The 16,864-nt window shown below is 41.5% G+C and overlaps 1 protein-coding gene across 4 annotated transcripts in view; it reads right to left on the minus strand.

Annotated features, from left to right (window-relative positions):
- Nucleotides 1–1,720: 1,720 nt before the first annotated feature.
- The window catches only part of EI24 (EI24 autophagy associated transmembrane protein), a 35,632-nt gene continuing 20,488 nt past the window's right edge, over nucleotides 1,721–16,864 (minus strand). For all 4 annotated transcript variants that reach the window (XM_059719592.1, XM_006267371.4, XM_059719590.1 and 1 more), the window contains exons 4-11: nucleotides 14,393–14,453; nucleotides 13,370–13,436; nucleotides 10,154–10,278; nucleotides 8,275–8,394; nucleotides 7,858–7,969; nucleotides 5,464–5,575; nucleotides 4,102–4,176; nucleotides 1,721–3,371 (exon numbers count right to left, since the gene is read on the minus strand). In XM_059719592.1, coding sequence (XP_059575575.1) covers nucleotides 3,209–3,371; nucleotides 4,102–4,176; nucleotides 5,464–5,575; nucleotides 7,858–7,969; nucleotides 8,275–8,394; nucleotides 10,154–10,278; nucleotides 13,370–13,436; nucleotides 14,393–14,453 — 835 coding nt within the window. In that variant the 3' untranslated portion in view covers nucleotides 1,721–3,208. The remainder of the gene's footprint in view (nucleotides 3,372–4,101; nucleotides 4,177–5,463; nucleotides 5,576–7,857; nucleotides 7,970–8,274; nucleotides 8,395–10,153; nucleotides 10,279–13,369; nucleotides 13,437–14,392; nucleotides 14,454–16,864) is intronic.

The raw sequence follows: 16,864 nt of genomic DNA on the forward strand, positions 1-16,864 counted from the left end.
TGCAGACCCTAAAACATTTTGCATGGAAGTGCAGACCCCTTTGAATTGTGATTGTAGGTATTCACATACTTTTGATTGATCGGTCATTTTTTTGCAGACACCTTAGACATGGTCTATGGATCTCCAGGGGTCCACAGATGACAGGCTGAAACCGCTGGGTTATACCATCCCTTAGCTGCTTCCGACCCCTTCAGTGAACCCTGGTCAGTCTTCTCAAAGAACAGATGCAGGCGCTGACCCACAGGCTTTCGAACCGCAGGAGACACCTCTCTGCAGCTGTGAGTCAGCTAAGCTCCAGAAAGGGACAGTTCAGATGCTCTTAAGATTAGTGTTTCCTAGTGGCCAACCAAGATGGCTGAGCCTTCAGATCATCTTTTTGAGGCACCTGACTGCCCATCCATTGTACAGGATGCCTCAGTGCTAAACTCCAGCTTTCGGATTGTTCTGCGAACCAAGTATCTAAAAGGTAGATCACGTCTACACATGCCCCTGGCTGCACATTTGGTACTACACAGTCATTTAGTACTTGCTAAAGCTTTAGCAAGTACTAAATGACTGCACAGTACCCACTGATACAGGGCAGTCCTGTTATTTAGTTATTTTAGATGCTCTGTCACCATAGTGATGAGCTACAGCAACATAGCTCATTGCTACAGTGGCGCAGCAGCTGCACCACAGTTTTTGTGCGCTGACACTGCATCACTGTAGCAATGAGCTGTCACTGTACCTCATCGCTATGGTGACAATGTCTTGTGTAGGTGCGTCCACAAGGTAGCGCTGCTATGCCTCGGTTCTTCACTGGATCTAGCCTGAAGTTACTATGCTCAGTATATCCATCCCCTTACTGCCATCCCCATCCAGTCACCATTAATTTAATAAAGATATGAGATTCCTGTAGCCACTATAATCTATGTATGAACAAAAAGTATATATACAATAGTCTGCATATTACAGGGAGGTGAAAGCCCCTCCAGAGTTAGGGTTCACACACCTTCAAATTCTTTGTCAGAAAAATCAGTTAGGGTTGGAAATTACTAGATTTACTTAAAAGACAAGAGAGACTGAAATGATGCATCTGTCATTTGTCTTCTGTGCCATAGCTCAAAACAAGCTTATTACTGCTTCTTCAAAACATTTTAAGGAGTTAAGTCTCCTTGACATTTAACACACCTGTTGCATTCAAAGGAAATATGCACTTCTTTAAATAAAAGATAAGAACATTTGCGTAGTGAGCTGGCAGTATAAGATTCATAGTTAACTTAATTATTAATTTATTTGCTTTGAAGTGCTTGCACTAACTTTAAACAGTTTTGTGGGGTTTTACAACATGATTTTGATTTTATACAGCCCCTTTCAAAATGCCTGTGTATTAAATATTTTACTATGAATCTTACCCTTCTCTTCCCTGTGGCTTGCTAGAAGAAAATACGCATTCCAAAGTGGCTGTTGTTAGTACAACTATAAGGATGCTTTGTAGCAAACTGGAAGATTCATTTTAGATTACTTCATGAACTTTACAGGAAATACAAAATCTGTGCCTCAGATCTCAAGCTGTATCAAATATTTTGTCAAGTCTCCACCATAGCCTTCACCTCCCTTTCCCCCACCCAGCAAAACCTTAAAAGTCCATAGATTGCTATTTATGTAGTTCTTAATTATGACTCACCTTTAGTAAAATTAGCCTTCTACTGTTAGAATAAGCTTGAACACTCAGACAGAATCAATGCAAATTTTGACTTTTTTCATTTAATATTTCAGTGTGAAAATACTAGAGAAAAGTGTATCTGTTGACCGACCTCAGTTCTGAAAAACCAAAGGGCTTTTTGAATGTCATAGACTGTTCTGCCCTACAGAAATTTTACATGCATGAAGAACACTGTCTAGAATCAGGACTGATTGCTCTCTCTTTGTGTATACACAGAGTATATATACACACAGACACACACAGACTTACACACATATATATGAGTTCACATATCCTGAGCTGACAAAGCAGTTTCACTGCAATCACAACCATTTAGAGGTGTACTTCTGCTAATACCATTCCAGGTACACTGGGACAACAATTGCAATATAAATAGTACACTGGAGCTTTTCTTGTTAACTTCAACAAGCCCTTTTCCCTCCAAGACATACACCAACTTAAGCAGGGCAGTGGCCTGGTGCAGGTCTGCGTTCTCCGACAAATCCAGTGAAAAAATCAATAATTCTGCCTTGCATTATCTGGATACAGTTTGTAATCTCATAATTTTCTCTCTTTTATATACCACCAGTCTGCATGGTGCCTCCATGGAAAACTGGCAGACACTAATTTTTAGAAGCATCTAATTGCTGAGACAAAAAAATATTACATAAAAACCACATAACCCAAGCACAGATTTAACACATTTCAGTCAGTTCCCATTTCAGCTCCTGACCTTAGTTCTGAATTCCCTTTGAAGTTTCAGAAGGAGCTTTCACCAGCTCCAAAACAAGATTTTCATTTTTATTTAAAAAAAACCCCCAACATTCTGCTGTTTAGGTGAGGCATTTGCTTCATTTCTGTGAAAGTGATGCCCTCCAGTACACATACTGGATGCTGAAAGGTGGCACTTGTCCAGGTCTTGTATTGACAACAGACCCAAATTTGCCAGACAACAGAAAGAGCTTGAATGAAGCTCATTAGATAGTGCAGGAAGGGAGAGTCCCCTCTCTGTATAGACTTATCTTGCCCCTAGATCAGCATGATCTAGTTTGTCTTCCAATTCTGCTTTTCAGCACAGCAGGAATTACAAAACCCTGACCTGAGTTACAGTATACAAATGATGATGATCATTGAACCCAACAGTTGGGCAACCTACTGTAGAGACTCCCATCAGCTTCACAAAACTACAGCAAAATATGGATTACAAAATCATTCTTTCTGGGACAGGGGGGAGATGGCACAGGAAAAGAGCATACAAAACAGTACAGGCACAGGTCTGTTACACTCTATAAAACAAGCACAGAGAACCCGGCTTTTTAAAACTCAAAGGTGTTAAAAATCCCGACTTTCCCCAAAATTTCCAGCCACGCTTTCAATGGGACACAAAAACCAATGTCCAGATGGGGCTTTTGACAGTGTTTGGTAGGACATGCACAAGCCCCTTGGCAGAATGGGTCCTGCCGGTCCTTGGGTTACAGGGGCATATGTAGCAGCCAAGGATGATGCCCCCGCTTTGGTTGTAGTTCAGTGCCCCAAAGCAGCCTTCTGTTTGGCAGGGGATGGGTGAGGAGTGGGCAGTCTGTCCACGGAGGAGGAGCTGCTCAGGGTGGACTGAAGGTAAACTGTCTTGTGAAAGAGTCTGTTGCTGAGGAAAACCACTAAAGAAAAGAGACGCAGCTGGAAGTGGCTGAAAGAGAACAAATGCCATGAGCTTCCATTCCAAGTCTAGTCTCTTCCCCATTACAGCCCCTCACTGCATGTACTCTAATCCAACAGCACAGTACAAAGTTTTTTTTGTCCATTTGTATACTATGCTTGGTACATTATAGGATGATGAGCTCCTTCAGAGCACAGGCTAGTAGAACCATAGCTACATTCCACTTTAACAGACTGAAGGAAACAATGCTGTCACCCCTCACATGCAAGAATGGGATGCAGCAATCCTGTATCTCTGCAGGGAGGACAGAGCAGACTGCAAGACTGGAGTTAGTCTGGCTTCAAAAGCATGACACTGTAGATGAGAGTGGAGCTGATGGTAACTTCAGAATACCAGGCTCTGGGATCCCCAGCCTTAGCTTGCGGCATGTGACTAAGAAGAACTAAAGGGTGTAGCAAGGTCTGACCAAATTCTGAAACACAACCCTCCCTCCAAAATACTTTCACAAAATTAATGCAGCATCCTCCTGGCTAATAAAATCCAGTTTAATTTCTCTTATTTTAAGCTAGTGAAAGAACCTCATCATGAGCATTCTTTCCTTAATATAACTAACCTTCCCAGAGATGTATTTATCTACCAGACACAGGACTGTTTTAACGTTTGTTCGCTTTTAGGTAATTGAATCAAGTGTAACTTCTTCCTGCGTCTAACATGGCATTAGTTAAAATAAACCCCCGAGCTTCCTTTACTAAAGACTTACTATGTTTTCCCAGGTGTCTTTGCTTCATTGGCGCTGATAATAAATAGAGGGAAAAGAATGGAGAACAGGCAGCCACTGCAAAATGGAAAAGGCACATTCAGTCATAGGTCTCAATTACTACAGAGTGGTGTCATAATAGGGCAATACAAAAAATGTCCACCCATACAATAGAAAACCCTCTTGGAATCTGCAGTGAATGGAAGCACATGAAAGGAAATGGGGGAAATAATAGGGGAAATAAAAGAGCCAACCCAGTGAATCAAACAGCCAACCGAAGCCCAGTGAATTCACACAGATGATGCAGATGACTGCTGTTCTGCTCTTGAAGAGGGAATTATATCCTGCATATTCAAGACAGTACCTATGTCTAAACCTGTAGTTTCCAAATGCTGTATCTTTGTATTATGTAGAGATTGCTATAAGCATTACTGGACAGATTTATAAATGGCAGGCTACATACAGTCACTGAAGAACTACTGCAGCCACCAAAATTTCACTACAGCCTTATTCAGTCATGTGGAAGAAGAGTGAAGGGCATGGAGAATATAAATAACAAACACATAATTTCTGGGGAGAACCTGGGTGTGCTTAAAATTTCTGCTGAGATCCTCTGCACTGTTTTTATGAGTGTAATCACTCAGTACTAAAAGAAACATGCACGGCTTGACTTCGGAATTGGGTTTACCTCCGATACCTCTGCTGTCAGCATTACCTTAGGCAAGACTGACAGAGATACAGCATATCTGCATCAATAATAAATCAGCTGCGCTCACTGCTAGCACTGCTTACTGCTCTGTATTACAGGCACAAGAGAAATTATGCCAGGAAGGCTGGCTCTAACTGTAAGCATATTCAAAAGCCAGACAGGAGGTTACAGAAGAGTCAGAGCAAGATGAGAAACTGAAAAGCAAACAGCAATAATGTCATCTCATTGGTTGGCAAAGGGATCTGAACTTTTTCCAGCCACTATTTCCAGTATATTCAATCTAGCAGGGCAAGAATATACTATGATTTGAATAGGTCTTTTAATTGCATGGCTTCCTACAGAAAAATCTGCACTGAATCTTAGTGCTTTAAATATATATATTTTTAAGTCTTCCTTGTTTCTCAGTGCACTTCCCCGTTTTATTGTCTTTCACCTACATGCTGGCAAGAGCTATTTTCCATTATATTGTCGGTGTGGAGACACTTCTTCCACTTAGGGACAGATGGAGGTGGTGGGGAAGGGAGAAGAACACAGAGCTCTGGTGACATTTTGGAGAAGGCATATATTTCTGGCGGTGTTTGGGGGACAAGTTATCTCTGCATTTATTTCCTTAAAGAACAGATCACCCAATGCTCCCAATCTAAAATGAGAATTACCTGATGATATAAGAGGACTGCATTGCAGTGAGAAAAGCCAGTGGTAAACCAAATCCAAAATAGTAGGGCCAGTTCCGCTCAATGTTGGATAACCGCTGATGCATTTCAATTCCTGGTAAAAATACAAAGTTAAAATAAGAATATAAACAGAAAAGTCTTAGGTTAAAAAAAAAAAAATACCAATTGCAGTTGGTGAAGTTTCAGACTATGGTACCAAGTTGGAATAAAATCTGAGAAGGGACTTCTAACTTACAAACCTCTAAAATCTGGTGTTCATCCGATTCTAATAATGTAGGCATTTTGCCGCAAAAAAAAAAAGGACAAAAACTTAAGTTTACTGGATCCATATAGCCTTTGTTCTTCTCTTAGTCTTTGCTGGAGAAGATTACTTAAGTGAGGCAATTTAACAAAAGCCAGGTGGGAGTGACTATCCAAGGCTGGCCCTATCTGACATCTTTGGCTTGTTCCTAATCTTGAGCTCTAGCATTACAAAGGAAAGCCTGGCTTTCCACTAGTGTTTTTTTTTCTGTAGCTAAATTTAGACTTCAGAAGGCTCCAAAAATAAAATGTCTCCTCTTTCCACTCATTTTGGATTAGTTTCTATTGGAATCGATTCCATGGAGTAAAAACGCAGTATCTTGGAGTTGAAGAAACTTTACACAAAAGAACCTTGGTTTTGTTTGTTGGTTGAGAATTCCATGATCAATTGAAAACTACAACAGAATAGGATTACATTTAAGGCTTTTCAATTAGAAGTCACCCAGAAAATTACAGATTGCATCTACCCCTCAAGCAAATGTTTATTATACTATTCTTATCTTTCTGTTCTGTTTCAAACACCATTTTGCTGTTTATAATCTCTTCTATTACCTGAACGATCAAGCAGCAGGATATTTCCACACAGGGCAACACAACCAAAACATCTAATCACAGAACTTCTGGGCAACAAGTCAGCAATAGCAATTCATGCTGATCAGGTTAAAAGGACTATGAAATGGCATGTGCATTTCACAGATGCCTGTGTGACAGCAGGCTGCATTCTCATCTGGAAGATACGGAATAAAGATCCTGCCAGGATCTGGGCTCGCCACAATGGAACACAAACAAGAAATGAGTTAGCTCTGCTGTCACTAGGACCAGACTTCAGATAAGATGTTGAAGTCAAGTTCTCTCTGTCATTTTCTGGCACGTGTTTCAAGTGAAAATGGTCCCAAAGCTCCTTCTAAAGGAGTGGATGACAACCCAGTGCTGCAGCCAATACTTTACTGCAGAAGTCAGCAATAACAGCAACCTTTTTTGGGCAGAGTACCAAAAACACCCACAGCTTTTATCTGGAAGACGTTGGCGTGCCAGGGCTGGATGGCAGGGGAGCTGCAAGGGACCCAATCTTTGTTGTGGCAGCACAGCCCCTTCCCCGTCATCTGCCACAAAGCACACATGTACCCACTGCTGGTAATGAGCTGGGCTGGGGCTCCACGGACCACAGTGCAGCTGCTTGCACCTCCTGGCCACTTGCTACAGCCAGCCCAGGTCCTGGGCATGCCCCTTCTACCCACCAGAGATCTCGGGCTGGTCACAGCAGGCGGCAGGGAGGCTGCAAGCAGCTACACCAGGGTCTGCACAGCCTTGGTCCAGCTTCTTGCCAGCGGTGGGTGCACACATGCATCTCTGGGTGGATGGCAGGGAAGTCACGAGGGGCCCAATCTTTATGGTGGCAGTGCAGCCTGGGCCTCTTCCCTACCACCTGCCCCGAGCTACACATGCCAATCAAAATGCCTTCACATATTATGGCTCTGGCACACATGCTGAGGGTTGCTGACCCCTGCTTTACTCTCCCAACTGAACTGTTTCTTGCATGACCAGTGGCGTGGCTGTTCCATCTTGTATGACTTATGCCATCCCCACAATGGTGGGATCTCAAACCCTGTTCTGAAGTGCTTCCAGATGCTTCTGAAGTAAGTATTTTGTTTCTACATCCTGCTGGCTTGACTCACCACTGGACAATGTCTCAGCACCTATATTTATCCCCATACTGAAGCACTTGAAAATCCAAAAGTGGAGAAGCAGGCAGGAAGGTCATTTATCACAAGCAAGAAACATCTTCTGGTTACATCCCTCTTATGTTTACAACACAATAAGCATCAGCTCAGAAAGATTTAAGTCTTCTGAAAAACAATCCACAAATATGCCAGGGAGTCATTGTCCTAAGAGAGCACCACACTATGCTCTGGCACTGTCATAAAAAAGAAACAATTACTTGCTAGAGGAACTGGATTGAAATGGAACTGCCATATAAAAGGGACCTCATACAATTAAGTATTTCTAACAACTGTCCTTGCAGACTATTGCTGAACACATGCCCCGTTAGCCTTGAAAGTCAAGGGTAGCACTCACCTTTGTTAAACCATCGGTACTCAAAGCAATATAGGGAGTAGAGCAGTGACATGTGCAGGAGGCTAACCAACTGACCAATGATATCGATTGGGAAAAGGCTCACAATCATCCCCTGAAGTGGAAGAGAAAAAAACAATGATTTTGCTTTCTACAGAGTTTGTACAGCACCATTCTTTTTTCTTCCTCCTTGAGTGACATGGAACCGGATGACTGGAAGGGCCATTTTTTTAGTTTTATTTCCCTCCCTCCCTCCCCCCGCCCCGATCCCACCTTCCTCCTGTCACATTGTCATATAGAAGAAACTGAGCAAATTGATACTCCCAGTCTCCTACTCACAGCCTGCCCATCCAGTCAATATGTATGCACCTGCATTCTCTACTAGCCCACATACAGAATCCAAAACAGGTCTCATCTCACCTGGATAAGAAAGAGTGCTTGTAGTAAAAGATTAAACAACATGTCTGCAATGATTTTACTGACACTGGGAAAGGGATGAGGCTTTCTTCCTGAAACTTCAAAAGCCAAATCCGCGATGTCCTGAAAACAGACACACACACATTTCAGGAACTAATTAACAAGAAAATTAACTCCAGTGAGTGCACTACTAATCTGCAGTCAGCATGGCAAATGCCACAGAACACATTTACAGGATGCACATATGCATGCTCAGTAGCCATGTTGTGTAGCTTGTATAGCTAGACTGCACACAGAGTAGGATTGCAAATTGTGCATATGTGCCCAAAATGGCAGCTATGTGGCTGGGTAAATGCCACTTGTGCACATAAGTGAAGCAGGATTCTGCCTCAAGCCGAAAGAGAGAACTGCACACTATACCCTGGTACCTTGATAACAGACAGACTTTGGTAATACCCAAAGTTACTTGCCCAAAGTGGTTTGAAACTGGGCTAGTGTCAAATCAGGGAAGCTTATGCATTTAGATATTTCCAGCAACTGTCCTTGCAGAATACTGCCAAAATACATAGCCTATTACCCTGGAAAACAAAGGGCCACACTGGGACCGACTCCCAGTCCTCACTCTGAATCAAGCACCAGGTTGCCTCCATGCAACAATTTCCAAACACACTGATGATCACAATAATTGTAGCAAGAAAAAAAGACTAGGGGGTAGGAAAAGGAGAAGAGCTGAATGTGATGGTCATCTGTCCCAGAAAACAGCAAGCTGTTTGCAGCATAAACATCAGCATGAAACACAATGCACCTGCAAACATCCCCCACTATGACAGTGAGAAGTAAGGACATCTGGAAAAATAACCTTCGTGCAGAAGTGTTTTTTATGGCATCATACTTAATAGACCATAGGGATACCTATGTTTCAACATGGGCCATCCTTACAACTTGTCACGAGTTAGTGAACCTACCTACTGCACACTGAATCAGAGGTTCTCACCCTTTTGAGATTCAAGGCACCCCTTGTTAGACTAAAGGAATCCCTTGGAAAATGCCAGCTCTTATTTTTCCTCATTTTTTTGAGTTGAAAAATAATAGAGCAATTCTTCTGTTGTAAAGAAGGCAGAAAAACATCAACGGCTTAGAATGTTTCTGACACTTTGGAGTCCTATTTGAAATATTTGGCTGCGTCCAGATGAATGCAGCCATACAGTATGCAGCGCTGCAGACATGTCTGCGGCACCACACATCACACATTCAGTTGCTCTCTGCACTGGGTTTTTTTGACCCCTGGGATATCCAGGGGTCCAAAAAAAAGCAGAGTGGCATGGAGCAGCATGCGCCGCCCAAAACTGGAGCCTGGCTGGCTAGAACCACATTCTGGCTGTTGGCCAGGCTCTGAGCAGCAGGATCACCACTGCTGCAGCCCCAGGAGGCCCCCAGGACCTCAAGCAAGTCTGCTGGGGCCAGCCCAGTGCTGGCCCCATCCTCTCCTACCCCACCTAGGGTAAATGTCCATGTTCGTGTGGATGCAGTCTTTGAGTTTATCTTTTGAATCATCTGCAAGTGTGATTCAAATAGTGCTGATTCAGCAGTACCCCATGGCACCCTCAAAAAGATGCTGTGGCACCCTGGTTGAGAATCACTGTATTGACTAAATCAGATTAAAGCTCATTTATGACTGAGAAGCAGTCTGCACATGCTATCAGCATACAACTAGAGTGGCCATCCTTCACACTAAAAACAAAGGAGGCTGCAAGCTGCACTACAGATCTGGTCATAACTGACCAACCCTTAACACAACAAATACTACTGTACATCACTTGTTCAATATAAATTCCAGCTTTAGCAGTTGAGCTTAACTCTATTTCTTGTCACCCTCACCTACCTGAAACCAGATGGCATTGACAACTTTACTGAGCACGAAGAGAGGAAGAACCCAAAGGGCACTGAAAATGGAGGTGAGGATAAACTCCAGCCAGGACCAAACATCACCGTGTAATGAGGGATCACCTTCAAAAGAATAATTCAGGTCCCTATTAGACAGGCACATAGGATTCTCTTCATTTCAGACTGCATACCTAAAATTACCACAGAAAAATACCTAGCAACAGCTTCCTTTGTACACGTGATATTCCGCCTTACTATAAAAAAAAAAAAAGAAAACAGTAAAAACAACATTTTTCCCAATGTGCTTGGAACCCAGATATTTTTCATGGTTAGAATAGAAGATGGAGGTTTGCTGTGTTAAGAGCCACAGCAAACAGCTCCAGAGGACTGAAGAGGTGTAGGTGTACCAGCTGTTTGCTGCAGCTTTTATTTCAAAGGACATCATTTTTCTCTGATCAGCTGTGGACCATGACTGTTCTCCACGTGATAGAGAAGCAGAATCCTTTGAAGTGAAAGAATGAGCAGTTTGTTTTTAATTAGGCAACCTGCAGCAAACTAAAAGAGTTGTGAACCATCCCTATAAAAAAGCTTCAGGTTCTGCTGTACCTTCTGCACCCATTTTCACCCACTTGATCTTTATTTACTGCCAAAAATATCCTAGCACCTGTGTTTCCACCGGGAAACAATGGCTGATTCTAGGAAATATGTACTCCATTACATCAAAAGCAATGGCTTTCAATTTTTCATAGTATAAATAAGAACATAGTTTCTTCTTCTGTCATTAACGATAAACATATGGGGTTGACATTTATTTTCTGGAAACACTAGCAGTATCCCCAACATGGGGAAAAAAAAAGAAAAGCAACAGTTAAAGGAACAGTTCAGAATACAAATGCAGACAGGGAGAGTACATGCAGCAACTGGAAGAAAGGGATAAATGAAAAAAGACAGAATACACGAATGGAAAGGGAGAAAAGTAGAAAGTGGCAGAAAAAAAGAAATATGATCACAAACTGCTGGAAGACTGTTTTAGACTGGAGATAAGGAAAAACTTCTTTACCATCCAAGCCTCCAGAATCTGGAATAGACTCTCCCCAGAAGTGGTGCAAGCACCTACTCTGGATACCTTTAAGAAATGCTTGGATGCTTATCTTGCTGGGTGATCTGGAGCCAGCTGACTTCCTGCCCCTTGGGCAGGGGGCAGGACCCCTTCCAGCCCTAATGTCTATGAAATTTATGGTAGACAGAGATATGTAGTAGGAGGGCAAGAGAAAAGTCTGCAGAGGAAAGCAGAGAAAGAGAAACAGTGACTAAAGAAATTGCTGGTGAGAAGCATGAGAGGCAGACAGGCAAAGAGACAGTGAAGAAGCTAGTGTCTTTAACATTCACTATTTTAGTGCTGGGGAGCCTGCCAAGAATTACAGTCAATTCCACTCACTCTACCGTCCCCCCCACAACAGCTAGGAGCAAATTACTGAAACAGACTGCTGAAGATTCAAATGTGCACATTTAAATAAGAGAAGAACTTACTGAGGAACAGATTAATCAAAGTGAATTCTTCATGATTTTTCAGTGTTCTCCAAGCCCAAACACACTGGGGACTTGCCTATATTGAGGCAAGGCAGAACTATTTACCCAGCCTGCTTGTAGGAGTTCTGGATCTATGCTGAAGTTCCTTTTCACATGAGAGAGAGCTGAAAAAGCCTATTGTTTACTGATATCCTTGGAAGAGATCTTCTCTTCCAAGAAGCATGTGACTCACTGCTAACAGACAGTTTCCAGCAACCTGAAGAAAACTGCCCCTAATTCCTACTGGCAGTCAATCCCTAAAGCTCATATATTTTCTTATTCCCATCTGTTCGCTTTTTAACACATTGGAAGGAAGCCTTAATATTGAAAGCAAATATAAAATCCAATGATTTTAAGAACTTGAGGATCCTGAAGATGCATGGAGATATTCACTGAACTTCTAACCACTTTACAAACATTTATGAGACTTCCCAGGGAAACTGTAGAACAGTGGTCACCAACCTGGGGATCCCGATCTACAGGTAGATCCCATCCCCATGGACCTCCCCCAGGCTGCACCCAGCAGCAAGAACCCCACCATGTGGCCCTGCTGGGTTCAGGACAGTAGATCCTGGGGTGTCCTTTACTTCCAAAAAGTGATTTTCACCATAAAAAAGCTGGAGATCACTGCTGTAGAATCTTCTTCAGTGGAGGTTTTCAAAAGGAGGCTACATAGGCAGAGATCGTTTAGGAAGAGTGTTTCTGCATTCATGTAGCAGCCTGGACAAGATGACCCCTAAGGTCCCTATGATTTTATAAATTAGGAATCTTTCAAAACATAAAATTAATTGTCAGGAATAATATATGCTAACAGTTTTAGATCTTACTTGTTCCTAAGAGTGTGTAGCAATGAAAAACTCCTTCAAAGTGTAAATTCTTATGTTACATATTGTAAACTATTTGGAAACTAAGTCTCAGTAAAGGGAAGGATGGATAGTATGTGATGAGATTCACTATAAATATTTTTAAATAACAGAATTACATGTTGGAGCAGGATTCCCACACAGATTGAAAACAACTAGCTCAATACTAAACAGAATTCATGAAAAAAACCTCTTTCCCCTTTCCAGTCTGTTAGCAGCAAAACTACCCATCTGCCTGGTTTTTTGTTTAATACAAAACAATGTTAATAGACTCACTGTAATACAGTTAGATGTTGTTTAGTATGATAAAATTGGCACATAAATTTTCACAGCAGAAAAATAAAAGGAAAGAAAGTTTAGCTAAGATTCTCAGAGCTGCCCAAGGAATCTGGATAATCAATTCCTATTAATGTTATTGAAAACCAAACACACAAATTCCTTAGGTACTGAAAATCTCAACCAGCAAGTCAGTTCACTCAAAAGGATAAAGCAACATCATCACACAAAACCAAGAGGAAAAGGAGAGCATACTACAATGGCTAAGCCAAATACTGAGATGTGCTAGACATTCACATTCCTCTCTCAAATCCATAGGAGTTGTAGAGGCTCAACCTCTAAGGATTTTTCCCCAAGAGAGGAAAATAATTCAAAGCAGAGACAAGCATGAGGAAGAGCACATGGTGGCATGGCCCCTTCTGCTGACTATGCAGATACCAGAGAATCGTTTACCCAGAAGTGGGCTGTTACGCTAGCAATTTTTAAAATAGAAGCTATGTACTTACCAATTATTTGTGCTGTAACTGACTGAAGTACAGGTATAAATACTCGGTAAAACAGAAGGAGACTAAGCTACAGAAAAAAAAGACAACATGGAAAACAAAAAAAAGTTTTTAGTACTAGTGATCATATATTCATTTCTATTACTACTATATCTACTCATCAACCCAATCTGTTCCAGAGAGATTAAATATGGGATGCTGGAAGCATCTGTTTCATGCAGGACGCTGTCTGAAGGCACCCTCTTGCCTCATTTCACTAACATTTCCAAAACCATTCAGTATGACCAACAGAAAGTCTGTTTTGTATCTGACATGTAACTACCTCACCCTCAAACAGGGTCAATAACTTTGATATATTGGCAGAGAGATCTGTAAACACAGATTTAAGGCAAATTTCATGCGGATATTTCATTCTGCTTAATGGCAGTGTCTGCAGGCTATGTATTAAATATTAAACATAATGATTCATCAGTGCAGAGCACCAAAAAACTGCTGCTCTACTTAAATACAACCAAAATATATAATTGAGCAGTTTCCTATCAATATTTCCACACTGATTCCTCTCATATCACGACAGAGTCTAATGGAAGATGAAAACAGAAAAGCAATTTAATTAAACTGCAAAACATCCACTACAATGATGAATAAACCCCACCAACCCATTAACACTTATTGGATGAACAGAGCTGAGGAAATGTAATATTGACTTCATTGGAGTAGCATAGTAGACTCCATATGATCACTTTGGAACAAAGAAAGGGACTTAAAAAACAGACTCCAGGTTAACATTCTGGTCTGTTTAAGGGGTATAAGAGCTCATTTAAGTATCCTAAGTAGGGTCCCTTTAGATAAAAAAATCAAGACTCAAACTCACTGGTTTCTCTCACAATTCGTAATGCCTTCCAATTTGGCAGGGCAGCCAAGCCAACATAGCACCCTTGAAAGCACCAAAGCACTGAAACAGTGCACTGGATTTAACTAGTGCTTACATTTTTAAGTTAGGTACTAACAAAAAGAAGTACTTACCCAAAATACACCTCCATTCCATGCACAACACTGAAAAATTCGGCTTACTATCCGAGGTTCACTAGAGAACAATAAGACAGACATACATGAGATTTGTACAACTCTCTAGCTGCTTTTCTTAAAAAATAAATTACTTCCTACATCATGTATTATTGAAATTCCTTCTCTCTCATACTTTAGATACATATTTCCAAGTTGTCTACTACATTAGTAAGTTTCCAACTTAATTCCAGTAACAGAATTTAAGTCTGAAGCACTGTAATTTTAGAGGGTGTGTATCTGTGTGCATACTCATAATATATGCTCAATCAAATATGCCAGTAAATTTCCCACAGAAGGAAGAAGATTAAGGCTGGATATCAGAAAGATCATGCAACTAATCCCAATTTCCAAACAAGTGGAAAATGGGATTAGAGTTTGTAGCTGTAATTCTGGATAAAAGAATGTACAGGGGTCTTGTAATTATCTCAAAAAACAAGAATCAGAAACCCTGGAAGTTCAAAGTTAAAGTTGCATTTAAAATCAGAACAAGAGTGGAAATACACAGCAACAACACCTATTAGTTATAATATTTGTAATCTCAGGACAGACTATTTAATCGCATTAAAATGTAAACCTTTTTTGCACATGCTAACACTAGGGGGGAAAAAAACCTTTCAAAAAAGCCAATCCATGAAATTTCAGAGACCTTTAACTTTTGCAATCATTCCAGACATAAAAAGTGTCTCACACAAGGTGCTAAACATGTCTCTAGACATTAATTTAAAATCAGTTTCAACTAACTGATCTAAGATGTTAACTCCGTTTAGTGCAAAAATAAATTCAATATTAATTAGCACATTGAGACAAATACTGTCATAATTTGGGGCTATGGTTCTATTTTGATCTCCAGTGGAAATATGTTCATTGATATCCTTTTAGTCTTCAGCAGATATTTTCCCAGATCCCTGAACAGGATATGACTGGGAAATAACTGCTGTTGTAGATGCTCTACATAGGACTGCAAGAGGCCCGCAGATCAGATTAGAAGTATGAGGGCAAAGCTGTATAGGGAGAGCTTTTTTCCCAGATCCCATAACACAACAGCCAGAGAAGATAAGAATTACAAAACTGGATCAGGCTGGTAATCCATGCCGTCAGTATCCTGTCTCTACAAGGGGCCCATCCTAGAGGCTTCTGGTATCCATCACCTTAATAAACCTTCAAACTTTAGGATATGTGTCCCTCATTATCCATATACAATTGCTGAATCTCACTAAGCTCTTAGCCTCAATGAGATGTTGTGGCAATCAGTTCCTTTAACAAATGTTATATCTATTGCTCTTAGATTTCAATGCAAGTTCACTAATAAATGCAGTTATACTTGTAAACTATTTTCAAACATATTTCAGAGATTTACTGGCTTTCAGATTACGGGTTCTTAAAGATATGGGCATAGTTTCATAGTTGGCAGGGTCGGAAGGGACCTGAGCAGATCATCAAGTCCGACCCCCTGCCATGGCAGGAAAGAGTACTGGAGTCAAGCAACCCCAGCTAGGTGAGATTATCCAGCCTCCTTTTGAAGACCCCCAGGGTAGGAGCGAGCACCACTTCCCTTGGAAGTTAGTTCCAGATCCCAGCCACCCTGACTGTGAAGTAGTGCTTCCTGATGTCCAGCCTGAACCTACTCTTAGTCAACTTATGGCTGTTATTCCTACTTACTCCTGGTAGTGGCTCAGAGGAACAGGGTCTCTCCCGAATTTTGGGGGGGTATTTCATTTGGGTATTTTTACCCAAATGCATGGAAATTTTCACATTTGTAGTCAGAAGTAGAAGTCTACATGCCTTAAATCCTCACTTATCTCAAATTACCTCTTACCTGGACTCAACTGAAATAATGCACATTTATGGGGGAAAAAACTGCCTTGCAACTACATTGTTCCAAGTTTCATGCAGATTTCAAAGTTTTTCCACTCATTTGAGACCTCTGAGGCTAGAAATAGATTAACTGGGTAAAATGCACATCGCCCCTTGTCCCACCCTTGGTGGTGTGGGACAAAGGGTGGTGTGATCTCCTTCTCCACTTTCCCCACACCATGAGTCTGGAGCAGCAGGGAAAGCTGGGTGTTCTGCTACCCAGCGTGGGTCTGGGGCAGAGAGGAACATCAGATGTTCTCTTTGCCCAGCCAGCCTGGGGCTCGCTGCACAGGGAAGCACTTTTCCCCCTACCACAGTGCGGGTTTGGGGCAGCTGGGAAAGTGCCACAGGGTAACAGACGACTGCTGCAATAAAGTGGCAGAGACCTTTCACTGTGCCCCTGATTTCCCTGCCATGTGAAAATTTTTAAGGCAGCACAAATGAGAAATCAGATGATATCTGTTGCCACCTGAGATCCATATCACTAAGTTTCTAAATGATTTTCTGTCCTCTGTAGGTGGCAGACAGAGTCCACAAGCAAATTCTCAAGCATTTGACACTCAAGTTCATGTACTC

The sequence above is a fragment of the Alligator mississippiensis genome, chromosome 16, assembly GCF_030867095.1.
Source record: "Alligator mississippiensis isolate rAllMis1 chromosome 16, rAllMis1, whole genome shotgun sequence".
NCBI classification, from domain to species: domain Eukaryota; kingdom Metazoa; phylum Chordata; order Crocodylia; family Alligatoridae; genus Alligator; species Alligator mississippiensis.